General features: G+C 40.5%; 1 protein-coding gene across 1 annotated transcript in view; it reads left to right on the top strand.

The window, feature by feature from the left end:
- Positions 1 to 25,035, top strand: part of OTOGL (otogelin like) — a 202,821-nt gene that overhangs the window by 49,018 nt on the left and 128,768 nt on the right. The window contains exon 11 of the mRNA XM_073620249.1: positions 7,137 to 7,275. Coding sequence (XP_073476350.1) covers positions 7,137 to 7,275 — 139 coding nt within the window. The remainder of the gene's footprint in view (positions 1 to 7,136; positions 7,276 to 25,035) is intronic.

Genomic DNA, 25,035 nt, shown 5'->3' with positions numbered 1-25,035 from the left:
AGTACCTGTCACTACCTATTGCTATCATAGGGGATATTTACATTCCCCGAGATAACAATAAAAATGATTAAAAAAAAAAAAATGAAAGGAACAGTTTAAAAATAAGATAAAAAAGCAAAAAAATAATAAAGAAAAAAAAAAAAAAAAGCACCCCTGTCGCCCCCTGCTCTCGCGCTAAGGCGAACGCAAGCGGCGGTCTGTCGTCAAACGTAAACAGCAATTGCACCATGCATGTGAGGTATCGCCGCGAAGGTCAGATCGAGGGCAGTAATTTTTGCAGTAGACCTCCTCTGTAAATCTAAAGTGGTAACCTGTAAAGGCTTTTAAAGGCTTTTAAAAATGTATTTATTTTGTTGCCACTGCACGTTTGTGCGCAATTTTAAAGCATGTCATGTTTGGTATCCATGTACTCGGCCTAAGATCATCTTTTTTATTTCATCAAACATTTGGGCAATATAGTGTGTTTTAGTGCATTAAAATTTAAAAAAGTGTGTTTTTTCCCCAAAAAATGCGTTTGAAAAATCGCTGCGCAAATACTGTGTGAAAAAAAAAAAATGAAACACCCACCATTTTAATCTGTAGGGCATTTGCTTTAAAAAAATATATAATGTTTGGGGGTTCAAAGTAATTTTTTTGCAAAAAAAAAATAACTTTTTCATGTAAACAATGAGTGTCAGAAAGGGCTTTGTCTTCAAGTGGTTAGAAGAGTTGGTGATGTGTGACATAAGCTTCTAAATGTTGTGCATAAAATGCCAGGACAGTTCAAAACCCCCCCAAATGACCCCATTTTGGAAAGTAGACACCCCAAGCTATTTGCTGAGAGGCATGTCGAGTCCATGGAATATTTTATATTGCGACACAAGTTGCGGGAAAGAGACAAATTTTTTTTTTTTGCACAAAGTTGTCACTAAATGATATATTGCTCAAACATGCTATTTGATGAGAGGTATAGCGAGTATTTTGCAGACCTCACTTTTTGTCACAAAGTTTTGAAAATTGAAAAAAGAAAAAAAAAAAGTTTTTTCTTGTCTTTCTTCATTTTCAAAAACAAATGAGAGCTGCAAAATACTCACCATGCCTCTCAGCAAATAGCTTGGGGTGTCTACTTTCCAAAATGGGGTCATTTGGGGGGGGTTTGTGCCACCTGGGCATTCCATGGCCTCCGAAACTGTGATAGGCAGTGAAGAGTGAAATCAAAAATTTTCACCCTTAGAAATCCTGAAGGCGGTGCTTGGTTTTCGGGGCCCTGTACGCGGCTAGGCTCCCAAAAAGTCCCACACATGTGGTATCCCCATACTCAGGAGAAGCAGCTAAATGTATTTTGGGGTGCAATTCCACATATGCCCATGGCCTGTGTGAGCAATATATCATTTAGTGACAACTTTGTGCAAAAAAAAAAAAAAAAAAGTGTCACATTCCCGCAACTTGTGTCAAAATATAAAATATTCCATGGACTCAATATGCCTCTCAGCAAATAGCTTGGGGTGTCTACTTTCCAAAATGGGGTCATTTGGGGGGGTTTTGTGCCACCTGGGCATTCCATGGCCTCCGAAACTGTGATAGGCAGTGAAGAGTGAAATCAAAAATTTACACCCTTAGAAATCCTGAAGGCGGTGCTTGGTTTTCGGGGTCCCGTACGCGGCTAAGCTCCCAAAAAGTCCCACACATGTGGTATCCCCATACTCAGGAGAAGCAGCTAAATGTATTTTGGGGTGCAATTCCACATAGACCAATGGCCTGTGTGAGCAATATATCATTTAGTGACAACTTTTTGTAAATATTTTTTTTTTTTTTGTCATTATTCAATCACTTGGGACAAAAAAAATAAATATTCAATGGGTTCAACATGCCTCTCAGCAATTTCCTTGGGGTGTCTACTTTCCAAAATGGGGTCATTTGGGGGGGTTTTGTACTGCCCTGCCATTTTAGCACCTCAAGAAATGACATAGGCAGTCATAAACTAAAAGCTGTGTAAATTACAGAAAATGTACCCTAGTTTGTAGACGCTATAACTTTTGCGCAAACCAATAAATATATGCTTACTGACATTTTTTTTACCTTAGACATGTGGCCGAATACATTTTGGCCTAAATGTATGACTAAAATTTAGTTTATTGGATTTTTTTTATAACAAAAAGTAGAAAATATCATTTTTTTTCAAAATTTTCGGTCTTTTTCCGTTTATAGCGCAAAAAATAAAAACTGCAGAGGTGATCAAATACCATCAAAAGAAAGCTCTATTTGTGGGAAGAAAAGGACACAAATTTCGTTTGGGTACAGCATTGCATGACCGCGCAATTAGCAGTTAAAGTGACGCAGTGCCAAATTGGAAAAAGACCTCTGGTCCTTAGGCAGCATAATGGTCCGGGGCTCAAGTGGTTAAGGGACCAAAAGTAATGGGACAATTGGCTGCTCAGCTGTTCCATGGCCAGGTGTGTCTTATTCCCTCATTATCCCATTTACAAGGAGCAGATAAAAGGTCCAGAGTTCATTTCAAGTGTGCTATTTGCATTTGGAATCTGTTGCTGTCAACTCTCAATATGAGATCCAAAGAGCTGTCATTATCAGTGAAGCAAGCCATCATTAGGCTGAAAAAACAAAACAAACTCATCAGAGAGATAGCAAAAACATTAGGTGTAGCCAAATCAACTGTTTGGAACATCCTTAAAAAGAAAGAACGCACCGGTCAGCTCAGCAACACCAAAGACCCAGAAGACCATGGAAAACAACTGTGGTGGATGACAGAAGAGTTCTTTCCCTGGTGAAGAAAACACCCTTCACAACATTTGGCCAGATCAAGAACACTCAAAGTCAAAGTCAACAATCAAGAGAAGACTTCACCAGAGTGAATACAGAGGGTTCACCAGAAGATGTAAACCATTGGTGGGCCTCAAAAACAGGAAAGCCAGATTAGAGTTTGCCAAACAACATCTAAAAAAAGCCTTCACAGTTCTGGGACAACATCCTATGGACAGATAAGACCAAGATCGACTTGTACCAGAGTGATGGGAAGAAAAGAGTATGGAGAAGGAAAGGAACTGCTCATGATCCAAAGCATACCACCTCATCAGTGAAGCATGGTGGTGGTAGTGTCATGGTGTGGGCATGTATGGCTGCCAATGGAACTGGTTCTCTTGTATTTATTGATGATGTGACTGCTGACAAATGCAGCAGGATGAATTCGGAAGTGTTTTGGGCAATATTAGCTGCTCATATTCAGCAAAATGCTTCAGAACTCATTGGACGGCGCTTCACAGTGCAGATGGACAATGACCCGAAGCATACTGCAAAAGCAACCAAAGAGTTTTTTGAGGGAAAGAAGTGGAATGTTATGCGATGGCCAAGTCAATCACCTGACCTGAATCCAATTGAGCATGCATTTTACTTGCTAAAGACAAAACTGAAGGGAAAATGCCCCAAGAACAAGCAGGAACTGAAGACAGTTGCAGTAGAGGCCTGGCAGAGCATCACCAGGGATGAAACCCAGCGTCTGGTGATGTCTATGCATTCCAGACTTAAGGCTGTAATTGACTGCAAAGGATTTGCAACCAAGTATTAAAAAGTGAAAGTTTTTTTGGATGATTGTTAATCTGTCCCATTACTTTTGGTCCCTTAAAAAGTGGGAGGCACATATACAAACTGTTGTAATTCCTACACCGTTCACCTTATTTGGATGTAAATACCCTCAAATTAAAAAAAACTGAAAATGATAATGCGCCAACCCAAAACGTGAAAAGAGCAGCCAACACAACAATCAGACAAATTGTAGTGAAATAACAAGAATAAAGTGTGGCGCTAGTGAGATAGGAAAAAATATATTTGTTCGTTATTGAGCAAAGCCCACTTGAATGTCTATCTGGAAGGCAATAGTGCGCAATAAAGTATTTAGTGAAACAGGACTGTTCCTGTATATCCTATTAGCTGACATTAATAAAATTATATATTAGTGTAATGATTAGTGAGAGTGTGAAAAACGGAAAAAATGGAGTGTAGGTACTATAAGGTAACTACAACTTCAAATAGTAAGAAGGAATAATTACATACGTGGGGAGATCTGTGGATCAATGCTGGTGTTGCCTATAACTGGAAACCCAATAGTGCAACAAACATTAAGTAGGTAGTGATAACCAAAAAGTAACCAATACAAATAATAATAGTGTGACACCCGCAGCTGAAGCAATACGGTACATACAGAAATGCACTGCTAATCCAACTAAAAGTCCAATACAGATGCATAGACAAACATCTGGGAACTTAGTAAAAAGAACCAACAGCAACCAGGATTGGTGATATGGGACCCTTGAATCCGGAAATGACATCAACAAGGTAAGCTGATCAAACTTGCATACAAATAGGGACAGGTAAAAATACCCTTACCAGCAGTGGTGGACTCACCAGCCAGCGGCTTAGGAGTCAGACAGGCTTTTTTTTTTGTCCCTATTTGTATGCAAGTTTGATCAGCTTACCTTGTTAATGTCATTTCCGGATTCAAGGGTCCCATATCACCAATCCTGGTTGCTGTTGGTTCTTTTTACTAAGTTCCCAGATGATTGTCTACGCATCTGTATTGGACTTTTAGTTGGATTAGCAGTGCATTTCTGTATGTACCGTATTGCTTCAGCTGCGGTTGTCACACTATTATTATTTGTATTGGTTACTTTTTGGTTATCACTACCTATTTAATGTTTGTTGCACTATTGGGTTTCCTGTTATAGGCAACACCAGCATTGATCCACAGATCTCCCCACGTATGTAATTATTCCTTCTTACTATTTGAAGTTGTAGTTACCTTATAGTACCTACACTCCATTTTTTCCGTTTTTCACACTCTCACTAATCATTACACTAATATATAATTTTATTAATGTCAGCTAATAGGATATACAGGAACAGTCCTGTTTCACTAAATACTTTATTGCGCACTATTGCCTTCCAGATAGACATTCAGGTGGGCTTTGCTCAATAACGAACAAATATATTTTTTTCCTATCTCACTAGCGCCACACTTTACCCTCAAATTAAAGCTGAAAGTCTGCAGTTAAAGCACATCTCTATTTGTTTCATTTCAAATTGATTGTGGTGGTGTATAGAGCCAAAAATATTAGAATTGTGTTGATGTCCCAATATTTATGAACCTGACTGTATATACAATATATATATATATATATATATATATATATATACACACAAACTATATATTGTAAGAACTTAGTCTGCCAGAAATGTAGTTGGACCTTAATTTCCTATTGTGAGCTGACAACTATGTTTTAGTGTTGTCAGCCCTTCCCATTGGCAGGGAGCTCAAGACACAGGACACCTTTTCTGGCGAGATCAACATAAACATATTGCAAAATGTTTTCAATGGTATTTTTATTACACCAAAAGCGAGTTAATAAGAGAAGTTCATTGTTAGGATTTACCTATTTTTTTAATGCACATTGATAAGATTCTTTGCATTAAAGGGTAAGGCTATGTTTCCACTATTGCGTCCCCAAAGTCGCGCGATTTTGCCGCGATTTTTTACCGCGATTTTACCGCGACTTTTTACCGCGATTTGAAGCAATGCCTGTATCTATAGACCTCAAGTCGCATCAAAGTGGGACCAAAGTAGTGCAGGGACTACTTTGAAGTCGCTGCGACTTGAAGTCGCACAGATATGAACGGTACTCATTGGAAATCATGGGAAACAATTTGTCATGCGACTTTTCAGTCCCAAGTCGCATGAAAAGTCGCACTAGTGGAAACAGAGCCTTACTCCACTTTAGTGGGAAAAAAATTTTGCAAATAAAAAAAATATATAGCGTATATAATTGTCACTCAAGTGATATTTTAATTGAATGTTATTAAAAATTACCTTGCTTCCCTTTTCAATCTGCAGCATTGTAATTTTCTGTAAAATGCAATATGGCTACTTTAAGGTGTTCTGTACACAGACTGTGTACAAAACAACCCTGAAAATGTAATTTCTGGCTTGTGTGATTGGCTCGCTGATTTTCCCAGAAGTCTGCACTAAGATACAAGTCAGATTTTTGGCACCATCTGCAACAAAAATATAATTTTTAGTGAGCTATTCCAAAATGGAAATCTTGTCTTAAAGGGAATTCAGACTTTACCAATTTCCTCATTAGAGCCCTGCAGGTGCAGCAACTGATTGAAAATGATAAAAAACACTCCCATACTCCCTGCACATGGACACAAGCAAACAAATAGCTATTTCTTCAGAATAACAAAAGGAAGGAATCTGCAGCAAAGTTTGTTCAAATCCTTGCACTGTACAGAGATCACCAAGAGGGACAGAGAGAGGAGCGCGGGCGGGAAAGTTTCTTCAGTCAAACACATGGAGGGGAGGCAAAGCAGGTCAAGGAGACATAGATATCTGTGGAAAAGATCTACAGACAGTTATTGTAACTGAATGCAGGTTACCCCCTGAGTGGAGAGATCTATCTGGTGAGGGCAACTACACAAGGAGGAGCACGAGAGATACACGGGCACCGCACGTTTGTGTGGAGTTTGCGGCATCTTTACTCACCTTATTTTAAAGATTTTTGGCATCTGACACCAATTTATCAGTGGACTTTATGTTATATTATAACAATTTAATGTTGGAGCACTTTGGAGCACTTTACAATTTATTCATGCACATGTAACATATATATATTTTCTTTGATTTTTACTTTGGTTATTTGTTTGTGATTATAAGTTTATGGCACATCAACTGTGTATTGTACAGCAATGTTTACCTTTGGTTAATACACCTTCATTTTACATAGCACTTGCAAATCTTCATACATTGTCGCATACCGTTAGAAGCGCCACTAAAATTCCCCTTTTTAATATAGGTGCCATTATTTTGCTATCTGAACTAACAACTTTAGATCCCGCAGAACAATATGTATGACAGAACTAAGAGGGGTGAAGAGATTTCAGTGGTGATCCCAGTCAGCATTGGTAAATGACTTTGGTGAGATTTGTATGACCATTACAGCAAGAAAGTCTCTTAGAAACAGCAATGGTCATCTACAACCTTTATACCTAGACATCAGTATCTATGGGATGTTTAAATATGTTCAGTGTGGACAATGATTGCATCCGTCACTTCAATTAATATGTGCTAACCTGAATCTGTTTTCTTATAGCGTTTGCAAAAGAGGAGTATTTAACTGCACCAGTTACCCATGTCCTTCTGTCTGTACTGTGTATGGTGATCGTCACTATTACACTTTTGATGGCTTGGAATATGACTATGTCAGTGACTGTCAGGCTTATCTAGTAAAGGTAAGACCAACATTTCAGCTAAAAAATTGCCTAGAAATAAAACAGAAACTTTCTTTCTCTAAAATGTAAGTAATTGTTTTTTAATGATCCTGGCTAGTTTCAGCAAAACTCAAGATAGTTTAAGAAAACACCTTCACTTACTAATATATACAGTACCTTCAAAAGCCATGAAATAATTGTTCAGTTCATACAGCATATTTAGCTGGAGTCTGTCTTTGAACTACAGTAATTTGTCTAACAACAGCTCATAGCTGAAATCAGACTTGTAGTGGGAGTGCATGTTCTTTAAATTGATGAGTTGGATTAGGTGATATTTAGTTGTATTAAGAGGAGGATGAGCCTTTATTTTGGATGTTACTAGCATGATCACATTCATTATTACCCCAAAGAGCATGTGGATCAGTCATACAGATTGTCGCATATCAAACTACAGACTTAAGTGTTGTAGTCATTATATGAAGGCACACTTTAGGCTGGAAAGACTAAATTGATCAGAAGAACATGTATTTTTTGCCCGCCAATTTCATATATATTTGTTTGAACTGTGATTGTTTTTTCGCTTGGAGTTTCCCTTGGTGGTGAATTTTATAACCATTACTGAATTGGGAACATGTCTTTCTTTGCATTAGTGGTAACTCTGTTTCTAACTATGATGTCTCCTGCTTTGGAGGAGATGGAGGTGGCCATCTCAAATAATCAGACACTGCAGCTGACAACTTATTCTAGTTCAAGGCAAAGTAAGCAGAGTGAGATCATCATTCTCTCCATTAATTCAAATCTTCATTAGATATTTACTTTTTGAAAACAAGCATAGCTATTGGCTTTTGATGCCCTAAGAATAGCTTACACAAAACTGACATGGCTACCCGGGTTAATAAGATGTTGCTAAATTCTTATGAGGATAATAAATACATAGGGACCACATGTACAGATACAGTAAGTGGCAAACACTCCAATCTATAACTATCCTTTACAGTAAGGTGCACATGGAAGGGGCTTTGCACATTACAAACAACAGAAAATTTCCCAGCACACTTACCAGCTAGTCTGCAACCAAACCAAATTGGCCCTACTGTTTTTTACTGAAAATAAGCCAAGGTCTTATATTCATTTTGGCAACCAAAAACACAGTAGGGCTTATTTTCGGGGTAGGTCTTACCATGTAATGTGCTGTCTTTTCTCCCCCTCTCCCTTCCTGCCTGTCAGGAATCCCCAGTGTGAACCGAGTTAAAATGCTTGTAAAATCCTATAATCCACTCTATTATAGTAGTATATATTGTACAATGTATTTGTTTCTGTAATATACCTGTGCCAAATACCTTTGGTATAGCACCGCTCGGCGCTTCCGTGACCCACCGGAGCTCCCTTTCCCTCTCTGAGCACTGCAGGGGGGGGGTCTTGAGATCCCCCGCTGACTGCTGAGAAAAGAGGAGGAGAGCAGCGGGAGGTGAGCTGAGCGCTGAGTGATGCTGTACCAAAGGTCTATGGCACAATTGTATTACAGAAACACACATATTGTACAATATATACTACTGTAATAGAGTGGAATATAGGATTTTACAAGCATTTTAAACTAGAGCTTATTTTCGGGGTAGGGCTTATATTGCAGCCCTCTTGGAAAATAACGCTAGGTCTTATTTTTGGGGCAGGTCTTATTTTTCGGGGAAACAGGGTATCTAACGGTTTGCATTAAAACAGAGGTAGAGAAACCACATATCCTCATATGGCATAAATGAGTAGTAAAAAAGTCCAGCAATCAAACAATGAAACATAAAATACTAAAAACAGCGCTAAAATAAAAGCCACAAAAATTGTCACAATAAGTGGCCAGAACAAAAATAAGAGTCTCTATGTAGAAGGTAATGATGAAGACAGTTCAAGGTTTTTATAGGTGTAAAATCACTGATGTCCAAGCGTGCACCTTTCACCAGAAAAAAAGCATGTTCCACCACGTGATGCACACTCCCCCAGGGGGTCAAACTCACCAGAAGCCACTATTAAAAGAGCATTGAATGGGTATTCAGCATCCACTTCAATAGTCAGTCCTCATCATCAGCAGGATTCACTGGTAAAGGGGCTCCATATATATCATAAAACACAAGAGCAACACCGACATAGTGTAATCCTGTTTATTCATGTAAAAATCCCCTCTACAGCAGTGTTCCCCTTAATCCTAACTACGTACATTATAACATATTGAAAAAAAAAAGCAAATAAGCAAGCCCAGAGGGCGCTATCACCATGTCTAGCCGTCCAGGATGGGATGTGTGTTTCCCTGCAGACACCACACTATGAAGATGATAGTGAAATACATTATTTCTTTATACTGAATACAAAAACACCAAGCCATTTGCCTAATGAAAAGTCCAGTGCTTATATAGAGACCCAGAACTTCAGGATAGCTTCTTGTATCCTTTTTTCACTAAGGGGCTACATAATTGTTTGAAATACAAATAGGTAATTTAAATCAAAGCAGAGTGAATGCCCAAAGCAACATTAATGTAAAGTCTTTTATTTACTGTTGCCATCAGTGTAACCTTATCCTACAGAATCCTCAAAATTGCATTTTCTAATAGGATACTGTACACCAAAAAGAGTTAAACCAAATTACAAAAAGTAGCCCAGGTAACCATGATTTGATAAAAGACCCCGGGGACTTGAACCATTCCATTTACTGAATGAATAAGCTGATAGCTGAGTTGATAGCAAGAGATGTGTTGTTGCTTTGTTCTTTGCCTGAATAAAAATACAGGGAATAGGTAGCTGTATGTTAAGATATACCATCATACCCAGACGATAGGCTTAGAAGGCTGTGCTATTAGCTTCATATTGTTCCAGGCTAGTGCAGTGTTGGCAAGGAGCAGGAGTAATGCACTTTTTAGCATATCACACTGTTTGTTTGTTTTTTTTTTTTACTTTATTTTTGTTGCTTTTTTCCTTCTTATCTTCATTTAAAAGGGTCACATAGTTCACTTCATTCATAAAAACTTCATTCATGCCACTCCACAGCAGCGTGGTGCGTGGCACTGCTGTGTGGTGACATGCGATGCACTGTACTGCAAAACACACCAGCATTGTGTTGGGAACGAGACAAAAACAATTGTTCTCTATGTGGCCTAGAGATGACCTGTGTTTATTCAGGGCAGAAAAACATAGGTCACAACACATTGGAGTCGATGTACTAAATCCAGAGAGTGCAAAATCTGGTGCAGCTGTGCATGGAAGCCAATCAGCTTCTAACTTCAGCTTGTTCAATTAAGCTTTGACAGAAAAAACTGGAAGCTGATCGGTTACTATGCAGAGCTGGACCAGATTGTGCACTCTCCAGTTCTAGTAAATCAGCCTCATAGTATGAATGAGCCCTTAAACATCCCTTACAGGGATCTGGCTACTTGACAGGTACTTCTAAGAACAGCTTAATATGACCGTGAAATTGGCCTGCCTGATATTGATGGGTCTGTGAAGGGTGTCTTAGCTAGCACATAAAATATATATATAATGTAAAAAAAATTAGATTTGGGGATAACAAGAGTGGGGCAAAAAGATCATTGTTGTACTATAAGCTTTATTTTAATGTATCATATTTGTTAAATAACTGTTGATTATTATTGTAATTATTTCATATAGTACTGACATGTTCTCCAGTATTGTATAATGTAAGAACAGGGGGGGGGGGTTGGAATTATATTAAATATACACATATGTACATGCACATGTAATGCAGCAGAAATGAGACTCTGGCCAAAAGAAGATTACAGTTTAAATGGAGAGTAGACAGGATATGTACATGAGATTTGTTTAGCGTACTTCTTGCAGACGCAGTAGACGTAAGCGATGTTAAATACAGTCCTTGGATGGATTTGTGATCAAGGTTATCTGTCTTTCGGAAAGATGCATTTTAAGATGCACATAAAGCCTAACTTCAACTTCAACAAACCTCTGTTTTTTTTTTTCGTTTTGGACAGAGCGAGAAATATAGAACCCCTGATTTTTTTTACTGCTGTCTGTGACCCCATTTTTTCATCACTTCTTGATCTAACAGAAATCTTTCCAGTGAGGACACAGTCTGCAGCTAAACCCCTTTTTCAGTAAAATGTGAAAGAGTAAATAATTTTCTAGGTTTTTATTACTGGCAGTCTTTTCCTGTCATGACAACCATTCCCCTCATTTCTTATACTGTCACATTGTAATAGGAGGTGAGCTGAAATCTCCCCAGCAGAGTCAAGCCCCGCACTAAAAACTGGATATAAAAATGTGGATGGTTAGTAAATGTCCTCCAAAGGGAAGGAAAATCCCTCCTATGACAGATGTCACCAAAACAGTTAACTCCACTAGGAGACCTCCCATGCTTTCGTTTCCTGGTGACAACTGTAATATTTTCAGTTTTCTATCACTTTCCAAACTGGTGACATCGATCACAAGGACAGTTAGATTTTATCAAATCTAGAGAGTTAAATTTGTTTAATTAGAACACGATGACTGAGTAGATCTACCAGCTCAGATTATTTCAGTTTCCATTCTAAAAGCAGAACTGTTTCTCCTTCAGAATAACCATGACGCCATTTTCAGATTCAAACAATGCACAAAAATGCAGGATTAATCTTGGCTTTTTATTAGCTTGCACCTCTGCCAACATGCAGCCCTGCTACAAGTAATTGAAATGTCAGAACTTCTCAATCATTGCTGCTTAATAAAAAAATAATGCTCGGATCAAATAGCTCAAACAATGCAATGGAATAAAGGAGCCATTTTTCCCACCGTGCGCAATAGACTTTCATTTTCTTAAGGTAAAAAGTCATGCGTGGAAACATAAGTGATTAAGGAAAGAAAGACATAAAGCATTAACAATTCAGTAGTGAAGTTGCTGCTGAAATTGTAAACTGTGATGAGTGAGCAGAGCCTTTCAGAACATTTTCAATTTTAATGATAGACATTCTATATGCAACAGCTAAAACCTTAGCTATATACAGTATCTGAAAATAACAGGATTAGTAATAATCCAGCAATCGTGAAAGGACGTATTGAATGGATGTTCATGTCTTTCTACAGACAGAAAATAGGCATTGAAAAGGCTTGTATGAAAATGTAACTTCTAGGCTACTTGTGATGGCAAACAGTTTAAAAGTAATTGAAAGCTTTAGAAGAATAGTTATGCTCCAGTTAAAAAAAGTTACACTGGAAATGTAGTGAAAGCTGATTTAATTATCATAAAATAGTGTTAATTAGGACTGGTAAGGTGTAAATGCCAAAGAAATATCTTACGGAAAGGTAAATATTGCATTTGGGTAAGTAATATAGAAAACATTTAGATTTGATCTTTAGGTCATTTGAAGGCTTTTCAGATCAAAATGAAAATCCTTTCAAATATACAAATAAACTGGCAAGATTTTACACCTCATGTGGATAAGAAAGCACTATTAGTCTTCCTTACTCTTCCACATATGACTGGGGTTCCATCTGCCTATCGGGAACCATAGCTCCATTATTTGTATACCCTGAGGTGGGGCAAGTGCTTTTGACCATCCTGTTAGTTCAGGGGTCAATTGTACCCGCTGGGTTGAACCAAAAAAAAACTGCTCAGGTCGGAGCCGCTGTACTAACAATTCAATGTTACTTCAGCGATCTCCCCTGCTGAGCTAATGTGTTCTAACGGCCCCCCGCCAGAACACTCCGGTCAGCGCTCTCAGCCACTGGTTCAGAGTGCTGATCGGGAGCCGGTTGGCAGACCTTTTTCGGTCTTGCCCCTTTGACAGAAGCCGGTTGCTGTACACATGGGCCAAATGTCAGCCGGTTTCTATTAAATCAGCTGATGCCACGGGACATTCAGCCCATGTGTACTAGACTTTAAACTGGAATTCCCCTCACTTGGTAGAGATTATCTCTGACTTGCTGTTAGATTTACAGGACAGACTCTCTAAAAAAATAAATTAGCAGGGATTTTAAGCTTTCCTCACCCTATATAAAACTAAATAAAAAAATGAGCTATACACAGACTTCAACATAAAAAATATATATATAATTGTTTCGGGGTACACTTCTAAAATTCTATTTTTATTATAATATCAGTGTTAATTAAAAAATATGTTACTGTAGATAAAAAGTCTATATTTTATCCTTTTGTCTAAAAGTATGATTTTATAATTCTGGCACAAAGCATTGTAAAGTTTTTACAAATGAAACAAAGCCCTTTTTCTTTTCTTTTTTTTTTTTTTTTGTTTAATTTAATTTAATTAATGAACCAAACAAAAAGAAATACAAATGGTTTACAAAATAGAAATAAAAATAGTAGAGAAATAGTAGCTAATTAAGAGGAAAACAAATTAATTAAGGGTGATTAGGGTTAACTGAAATAAGAAGTTAAACACATTTTATTAAAAGACAAAAAAAAGGCAAAAACTTTTTTTTATTATTAAGGTTGCTGTGACTGACATCATATACAGATCAAAGGTCACCACTTTGATCTTCATATGAATGAGAAAATAGCAACAATGCTGCATTCTATTTCTGAATAATGCTTCTAAACAGTGTTTACATACACTGGCTTATAGGCTGACACCCAGGATTTCCAGGTAAGAAGGGTTGAGGAGGCTCAGCGGGGGGGAATTGGGAGGGGTGGTTTGGACACAGTGTGCTACATACACCCTCTGTACCTAAGTTAAGTTTTTTAGACATATGTAGAATGTCTAAAGTTTGCTTAAGGGGTTTAAGCCTAAAAACATAATAATAGGACAGGAGAGATGAGACACGAGACACAGTGAGCTACAATTTTGCTACAAAGTTGCTACAATTTCCAGAAATAGGAAAAAAACTTGATTTCTTTTCTCTTAATAGACACAGCGAGGCACACTAGAACATTCTTAAGGCAGAATGTATTTGCATGTCCCACTCCCATCAGAAATCCAAATAAATATTAGGCTTAATACTTATTTCATTATTGAGGGAGGTAGCCCTGGGCCGACTGCTTACAGCTAGTTTACAGCACAGATAAAGCCAAATAATAATATTTATTCCGAAAATATAAGGTCATTTATTCTAAAATGTATACGGCTTGTTGGCCTTCAGGAATGCAGTGTGTTGAAACCATGGCTTTTATGGAGTAGGGCTTGGGACCAATAAAACATTATAACAAGGCAAGTCATGATCATTAGGGCTCTACTGTGATTCACACTGACTAAAGCTAGCCATACATGGATCGAAATCTATGCCAATTCAGCAAGGACCGAACGAATTTCGATCCATGTATGGGCTAGCTGGTTGTGTACATATTGACCTATCAATTGTCTCATGTACAACAAGCCTGTTGAGTTCTTTCCAAGCTATCAGTGCCTCCGGCTATAGCCGGCAACACTGATCATCGTATTCTACTGGTGGGGAAAGCTTCCTGCCTGCTGATGGGGGAATTAACACATTTTTTTAATTCAACCCGCTGGTTGAGGGAAAAATAAAATTACAATGTATAGCATGACTAAGTGGCAGGCTGTTTGGTTCCTTTTAGTCTACCTCACTAGAACTTATCTGGTTTTATAGTTTTATTGGCCCCCAAATCCTACTACATGCTGAAAATCATTATCAAAGCATATAGACAGATCTGTGACATATATTTGTTAAAAGGAGGTAAAAAATGAAAATTAATTTGTATATTAAAAAACTCCAAGTTTGGCCGATCAAAGTACAGTTCTCTAAGCCTTCATTTTAACGGTAGCTCTTAAAGGTTGGAAATTATTCTGGACTGACTTACTCAGTTAAGGGTCTGTGAGTGGGTGATTGAGAGAGGGGCGGGTTGGGAGAGTATGTTTCCGATGAATCCGGCCCAACTTGACAGGAGGGTGGCATTGAGCCTTTTTGGGGGTTGGGCTGCTACCTCTGGGCATGGTCTCAAGGTCATTTCCACATATACTTGTACGGGTAGGTAAAATGAGCACCCGATATCCAAGTAGAAGCAAAATGCAGGTGAATATGTAGACATTGTATTGAAAGTAGCAAAACATGATAAAGCCAAAGCCAAAGGCTTTATCATGTTTTGCTACTTTCAATACAACGACTACATATTCACCTGCATTTTGCTTCTAATTGGATATCGGGCGCTCCTTTTATCTACCCTTTCATTTTAACTGTGTCACCTTTAGTGAAAGAAAACCTCTGGGTGGAATGAGGGTTCTAAAGTTCATGGGTAAAACCAGGAGAAATCCAATAGGCCAGGATGGCAAACTGCCTACAGCCTTCTCATCTATTAGACCTTGTGACGCAGGTGATGAAAAACAGACTGCCGTGGGTTTTGTCGTAATAAAACTAGACTTATTGTGTATGAGACAGGTGCAAGGCTGCGCTACTTGCTGAAGCTTCTGGCTTTTGGGTTCTGACTCTTAAATGAAATAGACTGGCTTACAAAGGCTAATTTGTTCACGTCTGCTGGACCGCATTTAGTCACTGACGAAGGATTGTACCAACTTTGAACTGAAACTAATTAGTCATTAAGAAACTGATAGTGTCTCTGTAGCTCTTATGTGCAGCTGAGATTGCAGATAATCATGAAGCTCTTTTAATGTATAAAAGTCTGGAGATATTTCAAATGACTTAGACATGAAAAGAAAATGTAACAAAGTTAAATTTATAATACAGCTTGCTTTATCAAATATTTTGTGAATCAAATTGTAAAAAGCTGACCTGAGTTTATTTAACCACTTACAGATCAGAAGATTTGCCTGCTCAATGACCAGGCCATTTTTTTTGCGATACGGCACTGCGTCACTTTAACTGACAATTGCGCGGCCGTGCGATGATGTACCCTAACAAAATTTACATCCTTTTTTTCCCCACAAATAGAGCTTTCTTTTGGTGGTATTTCATCACCTCTGCGGGTTTTTATTTTTTACAATATAAACAAAAAGGACATTACAGGACATATGAGCAGAGTCTTAGATTATGAGTTGTTCAAACATAATCCAACTGAGGGGTTACATAACAAACAGGTCAAGAGACGGGCTTTATAGAACTCAGAGAGCAGCTTGAAGCACCCTATGACTGAAACTTATATCAGATGAGACCTGGACACTCACCTAGTAAAACTTAACAAACATATGAACAGAAGACCAGGTGGTAGACTTACAAATCTGGTAAACAAATGCCTAATGCACTCTAGTTGATCTAGTTGAGTGTTCCTTTACAGGGAAGGGTGGAACTCTATCCTTCAGAATACAAGCTCAAGCACTGAGCTGTCTAATTCACCTAGCAATAGTAGAGTGAATCTTTGCAGAAGTGATAGCAACAAGGAAGGCAAACTTGTTGGTGAGAGTAGACAGGGGAGTATCCCTGATGGGTATAAAGAGTGGTTTCTAAAGGCCTGACAGAGGTACTGGGAAGCGTATAGATGGAGCAATGTGAGCAATACCCGGCAAAAAGGGGTATGGGGAAAGCCAGGATTCATCTCCCGGAGCTCCTCCTGGGATGGAATTTCCTGGCCTCTTGTCACGCAAAGTACGCTTTTGAGGTTCAATGGTAGACTTTGCAAGAAGGTAATTAACTAGCATTTAAGAGCTTCAACAGCCAGTCTGTTAAAACCAGTGACTGAGAAGCAGGATGGAGGACTGGTCCATGTGACAGAAGCTCTGGGTGATCTGGGAGGGCCCATGGTAAGTCTCCCAGGAGTCTGAGCTTCTGAAAACCATATCCTCCAGGGCCAGTTTGGTGCAATGAGGATCACCAGACTGTCCACCATCTCAAGAGCAGGCAAGGAAGAAGCTTTAGAGAGGGAAGGGCATAGATCAGGTAGAATTGAACTCACTGAGTCACCAAAGTATTAACTGCAAAGGCCCAAGGATCCTTGATCCTGGCAATGAACCTGTATAGTTTGCTGCTGAACTTGGAAGCCAGAAGGTCCACATCCGGTGTCCCCAACCTGCAACAGAGAGCTTGAAACATCTCTGGTTGAAGAGACCATTTTCTGAAATCCAGATGCTGATGCCTAAAGAACTCTGCCTGCCAATATTCTAAGCTTGTGATGTGCAGATGATCGGGGCTTGGAATGTTTAGTTCTGCCCAAGTCAGAATCAGGTCCCCTTCTTTTTCAGCTGTACGATTTATGGTGCATTGCTAATGGTTAATCTAGGCCACTGCTATGGCAGTGTCTGGCGTAATCCTGCAGCTAGGAGGTGTAGTGTTGAAGGGACAACTGATTTGCTTTGAGTTCCAGGACATTGACTGGAAGCCGAGTTTCCTCCAACTACCAAGATACTCCAAGCAATGAGTCAGAACCAGCACCAATTTCTGGAGATTTAGAAACTATCTGGATCTCTGCAGGGTCTACACTGTCCATTGAACATTGGCTGACTGAGTCTTTACCGAATGCTCCTTTAGCAGGGGGTCATAAAGGTATCCCACAATGGGGATGTCTTGAGAGCGAAGCAAAGCTTGGACAGGCACTATCAACTTGGTGAAAATCTGAGGTGCCGTGCACAGGACACAGGGAGGAGAAACACACAACAATAACAAAATGCAGATAGCATTGACGTGGAAAAATGGAAATGTGCAAGTAGGCATCCTTGATGCCCTAGAGGCTAGAAATTCCCCAGGAAAAGGAAAAGAAAATAATGACTGACCTAGAAGACTTCATACAGAATTTTGAACAAGTAGGCACCCGTTGAAATTCTTTAGAAAACTATTTTTTGCCTCTGAAGCCTAAGGCTTGCCTGCAGAAGCTTTGGCCTTCCATTTCTGGGGTAAAATTATATTCTTAGTAGGTGTCTAATGTGTTGCAGGAGAGGCATTCCCTATCAAATTGCTACTTGTAGGACAGCTAAAGTCTGGAAAATAATGTGGTCGCAGGAGCAGGTTGCATAGCAGACCCTAACAGGGAGAATAAAGGTTTCAAAAGGGCTTCTAACCTTTTGTCCATGTGTCCTTGAAAACAGAGACATTCCCTCAGGACCATGAAGGACCATGAAGGTTTTGTTAAGGCAGATATGGCAGGTTCCATGACTACCACTGCACATCTTTTGGGAAATCCTCCTCAATAGGATACAGCTGAGCAAAATACTTGGGAAGGATGAAAACTTTTTCAGGATGAGACCAGTCACCATAAAACACATGCTGTAAGAGTGAATGTAAAGGGAAGGTTTTGGAAACCCAGGCTTGTAACCTTTGGCAGGGCTGATACAGGCTGCTGTAAGGCAAGGCAGTGTGCACTGCATTGATAAGGATAGATTTGGTGTCCTAAAGCTTGGGAGAGATGTCAGTGGATTGGGTCTTTCCCAATACTAAAATCTTAGAATCGAATGGGGTAACACTTGTCTACTCCTTCCGAGGAAGCACAGAAGCAGTCAGAGGGAAAGAAGAGATAGACTCTGTGGGAGAGGATGAGGAGTTTTGTGGCCCCTGGGGCCTTCAAAAGTGCTGAAAGGTTTTGCTAAAACATATACAGTATTTAGACATTGTGGCTGAGTACTGTTCCAGTACTGAACCCTTCAAATTGGATGGGTTATCACTTGCTGTCTCCTCCTCCTTCTGAGGAAGCACAGAAGCAGTAATAAGGGAAATCAGAGTTGGAATCTAGTGTAGAGGATTAGAGGGCTTGTTTGCGGTGCCTGGAGTCTGAGGCCTCTAGAAGTGCTGGAAGTCTTTCCATAAATTCTGACATTGTGGCTGAAAACTCCTTTCTAGATAAACTGGAGGAGTGAGGTGCAGAGGAACATTTGGTCTGTGTTCATATATTAGCAAAATGGCACATGCATGTACAGTGTGTCCACACAGAAAGGAGGCTAGGCAGGCACACTAGTGGTGACAAAAAGCAGCCTGGAGACAGTGACACAGAAAATACGCTAAATGTAAAGAAAAAGTGAATACTGCTTGCCCCTGCCTCAGGCTGTGATGAAATTTGCTTGGCACTCCATAGTTAACCCAGATGAGACCTGAGCAAACAGCACCTTTGGCTCCCATAGAGGGGCCTGACTTACCACCGCAGCCTGCAGTCCCCCCAGCCAGCCAAGGGTGCATGTTAGGGACCAAGCCCCAACCAGATCTTTGCCCTCCAGGTGGGCATACCCCTTGAGGACTCTTTAGGGATAGGATTCCACCATTGGATGCACCAAAGCCCTGGACCCATATAGCATCCAGTGGCTAACTTATATTGCGGCACTAATGTGCCTCGGTGAGTCCTAATGCAGAATAAAGTGCCCAAAACCACATTACAGGGACAGCCCTGTATCATCTACTGTATCTGCTGAGGTCCAGGTAAGGCCCTCCAAGGATCAGTGGATATGTAGCAGCTAAAAAACTGGGAAACATGCAAAGAAAAAGAAAAAAGTACTTTGCTTCTCTCAGAGAAGAAATTGTACTTGCATGTTAGTGCACACCTCTGAGAAAATCAGTGAGCCAATCACTATAGCAGGAAATTACTTTTCTGGGATTTTTAGAAAATTAGAGAAGCTGCGGATTGAAATGGATAGGTAATTTTGAATAACATTAATTTACAAATGGCTTGTGTAGCGCTGACAATTTTTGCTTCTGATGCTATGTAGCGCTGTAAGGTTAATAAGTTGGTATATGGTGCCATCTAGCGGCCAAAATATAAAAGGACTGCATCTTTATTTCTTTTATTATTCAAGTTGACATGGAAGTGTTCTGTATGTTTAAATTTAGACATTAACTTGACCTACCCACAATGCTCAGTAACTCCCACAAACCTCAGGGAACAGAACTGCATTGTGGGAAGACTATAAAAAAGCTGGGAGCGGCCATCTTAGCTCTCTTGTTCCTGGGACGCATGGCCTGCCAGCAGAACTCTGTGGGTGTGTATGTCCCACAGAGTTGCGGCCTACCCTGTGCGGAGTGGAACAGCAGCCAGCGATCCTGCCTTAGATCACAGCATGTTGGAGCAGCAGAGTGATCGTTCCAGAGACTCCTAAATGAGGTAACCGAGGACTCCTGGTCGTCTGTGAGCAGTCTTTGATTCGGCCTTACATCACAGCATGCTGGAGTAGCAGTGTGATCCTTCCAGAGACCCTTGCAGGAGGTAACCGAGGACTCCTGGTCATCTGTGAGATGATACAGCGTGATGGCGTGGCCACAGTGAACAGACTGAGAACTTGTGAGCCAGAGACAGAACCCTGTACATCAGAACAGAGTCTTCTGACAACACTGTCCTGGTTGGGTGAGAGGGCTGTTGCCCAAAAGCTTCTTGATGCACTTTTACACATCCCTCTGCACAAGACAGAGCTGCTGAGACCCATAGTTCCACAAGCTAAGTCAAGAGGATTAGACTGAGTTAATATTAGGCTTCGGGCCTGCACCTCATTGAGAGTTTAGTACTGAGTCACTGGCACCAAAGATAGTTATAGTGCTATTGCAGCAGGACTTTGCTTCTACATTTCAGTCTACTTTGATCAGGAGTCATGAACCCTTTGGATTACAAACCTACTCTGTTTTGCTAGCAGAAGAAGAAGGACAGTTTGGTAAAACACAAGGCCTTGTGTCCCTTTACTATATTGGGGTAGAGTGATATTAAATAAGGGGGCTCTTTAATTGTTGTATTACACTTTATCAAGTTAGTCTTCGATTTAGTATAGTAATAAAGCAGCAGGAAATAGGATAGTGCTCATAGTGAGATAAATTCACTCTGACGGTTATCCTATTTACTTTGCTACACTACTCATATATTATTTCAGACATTTTATACCTGTATTGTATCCTTGTAATATAAAGTTCAGTTGACTGTCGGACTATGTTGGTCTGACAGTACAACCATTGTAGTGTTTACATTTTAAAATAATTACAGTAAATAAGGTTATTATTCAAGTATAACTGTGTGAGTGTTGTTTTCCTCTGCATCACCAGCCAAGAGGAGGGTAAGGTAACCACAGACAGGTATATTAAATTGAGTATTGTGAACTTGCCTTTATGATTTCGTTTTGACTGCACACTATTACACCACAGCTGTGTCAGGGGGACTGAGATGGTCAAAGGGGAAAAAAAGCAGAGTACAGGCCCAAATAAATCAGCAGCTCCTTCGGGGGTCAGTGCTACACGTGGGGGCATTGCCTGGGATTACTGTTACTCTGCAAGCAAGCCCATCCCCTTGGCACCAGTATGGACCCTGACGCTATGATTCAGTGGTGCAAAGAAGAACTCACCCGCATGAAGGCAAGTGTGACTGTTGAGCATCCTGGAAAGGCCCAGGAGGAAGGATGTCAGTCCAGGGTCCTGAGAGCGACCACTGACACAGTATCCAGGTCCCCACCTATCCAACAAAGCAGGGGGAGCGACCCTGAATTGGAGAAGTGGACGCTTCAGCTGCAAAGAGAGATGACCAAGATGATGAAGACGTTGATCGGGTCATCGGATCTCATGTCTGAGTTAAACACCTTGAAGATGCAAGTGTCTCAGATGGCAGAGATGATGAACAAATTGATGGCAGAACGTACTGAGTTGTCTGGCCAGAAGCCCACGAAGCAAGTATGTCCAAGTCCACGAATGGAGACAGAAGACTGGCGGAGACCACAGAGAAGTGACCCAAGGATGAAGAGAAGATCCGGGCCTTCGAAAAGAACTTTCCCTGAGTCTGCAAGGGAGCAATGGAGAACACCTGCTGTTTATACTGTTTCAGTGGGAAATGCCTTTCAGTCTCTAAACCAACGACGTAAGCAGTGTGCTCGGCGGCAGAAGCTGAAGAGAGCACGAGCCCAAGTATGCCAGTCTGTGGTTACAGATGTTTCTAACAGGTCTCCTACCCAGTTGGTAGGCCCTCGGCCTGTAGTGCCTGTTCTGATTGAAGGGATCTATACCAGAGCCATCCTTGATACAGGTGCCCAAGTTACCCTGATGACCAGAGACTTTTACAAGAGGTACTTGTCATACCTTACATAGTTACATAGTTACATAGTAGGTGAGGTTGAAAAAAGACACAAGTCCATCAAGTCTAACCTATGTGTGTGATTATGTGTCAGTATTACATTATATATCCCTGTATGTTGCGGTCATTCAGGTGCTTATCTAATAGTTTCTTGAAGCTATCAATGCTCCCTGCTGAGACCACCGCCTGTGGAAGGGAATTCCACATCCTTGGCGCTCTTACAGTAAAGAACCCTCTACGTAGTTTAAGGTTAAACCTCTTTTCTTCTATTTTTAATGAGTGGCCGCGAGTCTTGTTAAACTCTCTTCTGCAAAAAAGTTTTATTTCTATTGTAGGGTCACCAGTATTGTATTTGTATATTGAAATCATATCCCCTCTCAAGTGTCTCTTCTCCAGAGAGAATAAGTTCAGTGCTCGCAACCTTTCCTCATAACTAAGATCCTCCAGACCCTTTATTAGCTTTGTTGCCCTTCTTTGTACTCACTCCATTTCCAGTACATCCTTCCTGAGGACTGGTGCCCAGAACTGGACAACATACTCCAGGTGCGGCCGGACCAGAGTCTTGTAGAGTGGGAGAATTATCGTTTTATCTCTGGAGTTGATCCCCTTTTTAATGCATGCCAATATCCTGTTTGCTTTGTTAGCAGCAGCTTGGCATTGCATGCCATTGCTGAGCCTATCATCTACTAGGACCCCCAGGTCCTTTTCCATCCTAGATTCTCCCAGAGGTTTTCCCCCCAGTGTATAGATTGCATTCATATTTTTGCCACCCAAATGCATTATTTTACATTTTTCTACATTGAACCTCATTTGCCATGTAGTTGCCCACCCCATTAATTTGTTCAGATCTTTTTGCAAGGTTTCCACATCCTGCGGAAAAGTTATTGCCCTGCTTAGCTTAGTATCGTCTGCAAATACAGAGATTGAACTGTTTATCCCATCCTCCAGGTCGTTTATGAACAAATTAAATAGGATTGGTCCCAGCACATAACCCTGGGGAACATCACTACCCACCCCTGACCATTCCGAGTACTCCCCATTTATCACCACCCTTTGAACTCGCCCTTGCAGCCAGTTTTCAATCCATATACTCACCCTATGGTCCATGCCAACGGACCTTATTTTGTACAGTAAACGTTTATGGGGAACTGTGTCAAATGCTTTTGCAAAATTCAGATACACCACGCCTATGGGCCTTCCTTTATCTAGATGGCAACTCACCTCCTCATAGAAGGTTGATAGATTGGTTTGGCAAGAACCTGTCCCTGAAGAAGTCAGAAAACTTAAAGGTTCAGGGTATTCAAGCAGAAGATTACTCTTGTGATGGATGTCTGCGGGTCAACTTGTCATGTGATCTGTTGAAGGATGGGAAGCCTCAGAACCTTGAGACACTGGCCATTGTCTGTCCTTGGCTGCCAGGGCCCTCAAGAAGTTCGTTAATCGTTGGGACCAACACAGACCTGGTGAAGTGGCTGTTAGCCCCTGTCATCCCCAGATGTGACCCTCTTCCTTCATTGCCAGAAGAAGGGTTGGAAGTGTCTACCTTTCTCATCGTGGATGAAGAAATATCCAAAACAGGAGTGGAAGGAACCGATCTGCAGGAGACAGGAGTGGTTGAGCAGAAAGAGAAGGCAAGTGAGCCTACTGTGTCTGAACCAAAGAATCAGAAGAACCGAAGAGTCAGTTACAGATCCAAGAGACAAATCTGTGATGTGTTAGAGGAGAGTTCCGAAGAAATTGTCCTCACCCCTCAAGGGTTGTCAAGAGAGCCTAACCTTCTTACCGCAGATTTGGTGAGAAGAAACCCAATCTCACCCCTTAACACACCTGTACACGCCATCAGGGTATCGGCTGTGAATGTACAGGACAGTTCCCCATCATGTGTAAATTGGTGGGAAGCTCCCCTGTCTGTTTTGTGTAACCGTATAGAATCAAAAATGTGTTACAGAAACAAAATTTTACATCTCTTTGGGGATCAAAGAGTTCAAGCAGGGGGAGTATGTAGCGCTGACAATTTTTGCTTCTGATGCTATGTAGTGCTGTAAGGTTAATAAGTTGGTATATGGCGCCATCTAGCGGCCAAAATATAAAAGGACTGCATCTTTATTTCTTTTATTATTTAAGTTGACATGGAAGTGTCCTGTTTATTTACATTTAGACATTAACTTGACCTACCCACAATACTCAGTAACTCCCACAAACCTCAGGGAACAGAACTGTATTGTGGGAAGACAAATAAAAAGTTTGGGAGCGGCCATCTTAGCTCTCTTGTTCCTGGGACGCATGGCCTGCCAGCAGAACTCTGTGGGTGTGTGTGTCCCACCCTGTGCGGAGTGGAACAGCAACCAGCGATCCTGCCTTAGATCACAGCGTGTTGGAGCAGCAGAGTGATCATTCCAGAGACCCTTGAAGGAGGTAACCGAGGACTCCTGGTCATCTGTGAGCAGTCTTTGATTCGGCCTTACATCACAGCATGCTGGAGTAGCAGTGTGATCATTTCAGAGACCCTTGCAGGAGGTAACCGAGGACTCCTGGTCGTCTGTGAGGTGATACAGCTTGACGGCGTGGCCACAGTGAACAGACTGAGAGAGACACCACTCATATATTATTTCAGACATTTTATACCTGTATTGTATCCTTGTAATATAAAGTTCAGTTGACTATCAGACTATGTTGGTCTGACAGTACAACCATTGTAGTGTTTACCTTTTAAAATAATTACAGTAAATAAGGTTATTATTCAAGTATAACTGTGTGAGTGTTGTTTTCCTCTTCGTCACCAGCCAAGAGGAGGGTAAGGTAACTACAAACAGGTATTTTATATTGAGTATTGTGAACTTGCCTTTATGATTTCGTTTTGACTGCACACTATTACACCACAGCTGTGTCAGGGGGACTGAGATAGTCAAAGGGGAAAC

Source organism: Aquarana catesbeiana, linkage group LG03 (assembly GCF_042186555.1).
Source record: "Aquarana catesbeiana isolate 2022-GZ linkage group LG03, ASM4218655v1, whole genome shotgun sequence".
Taxonomy (NCBI): Eukaryota; Metazoa; Chordata; class Amphibia; order Anura; family Ranidae; genus Aquarana; species Aquarana catesbeiana.
The sequence above is the reverse complement of the archived record's forward strand: the minus strand, read 5'-3'. Positions and strand labels throughout refer to the sequence as shown.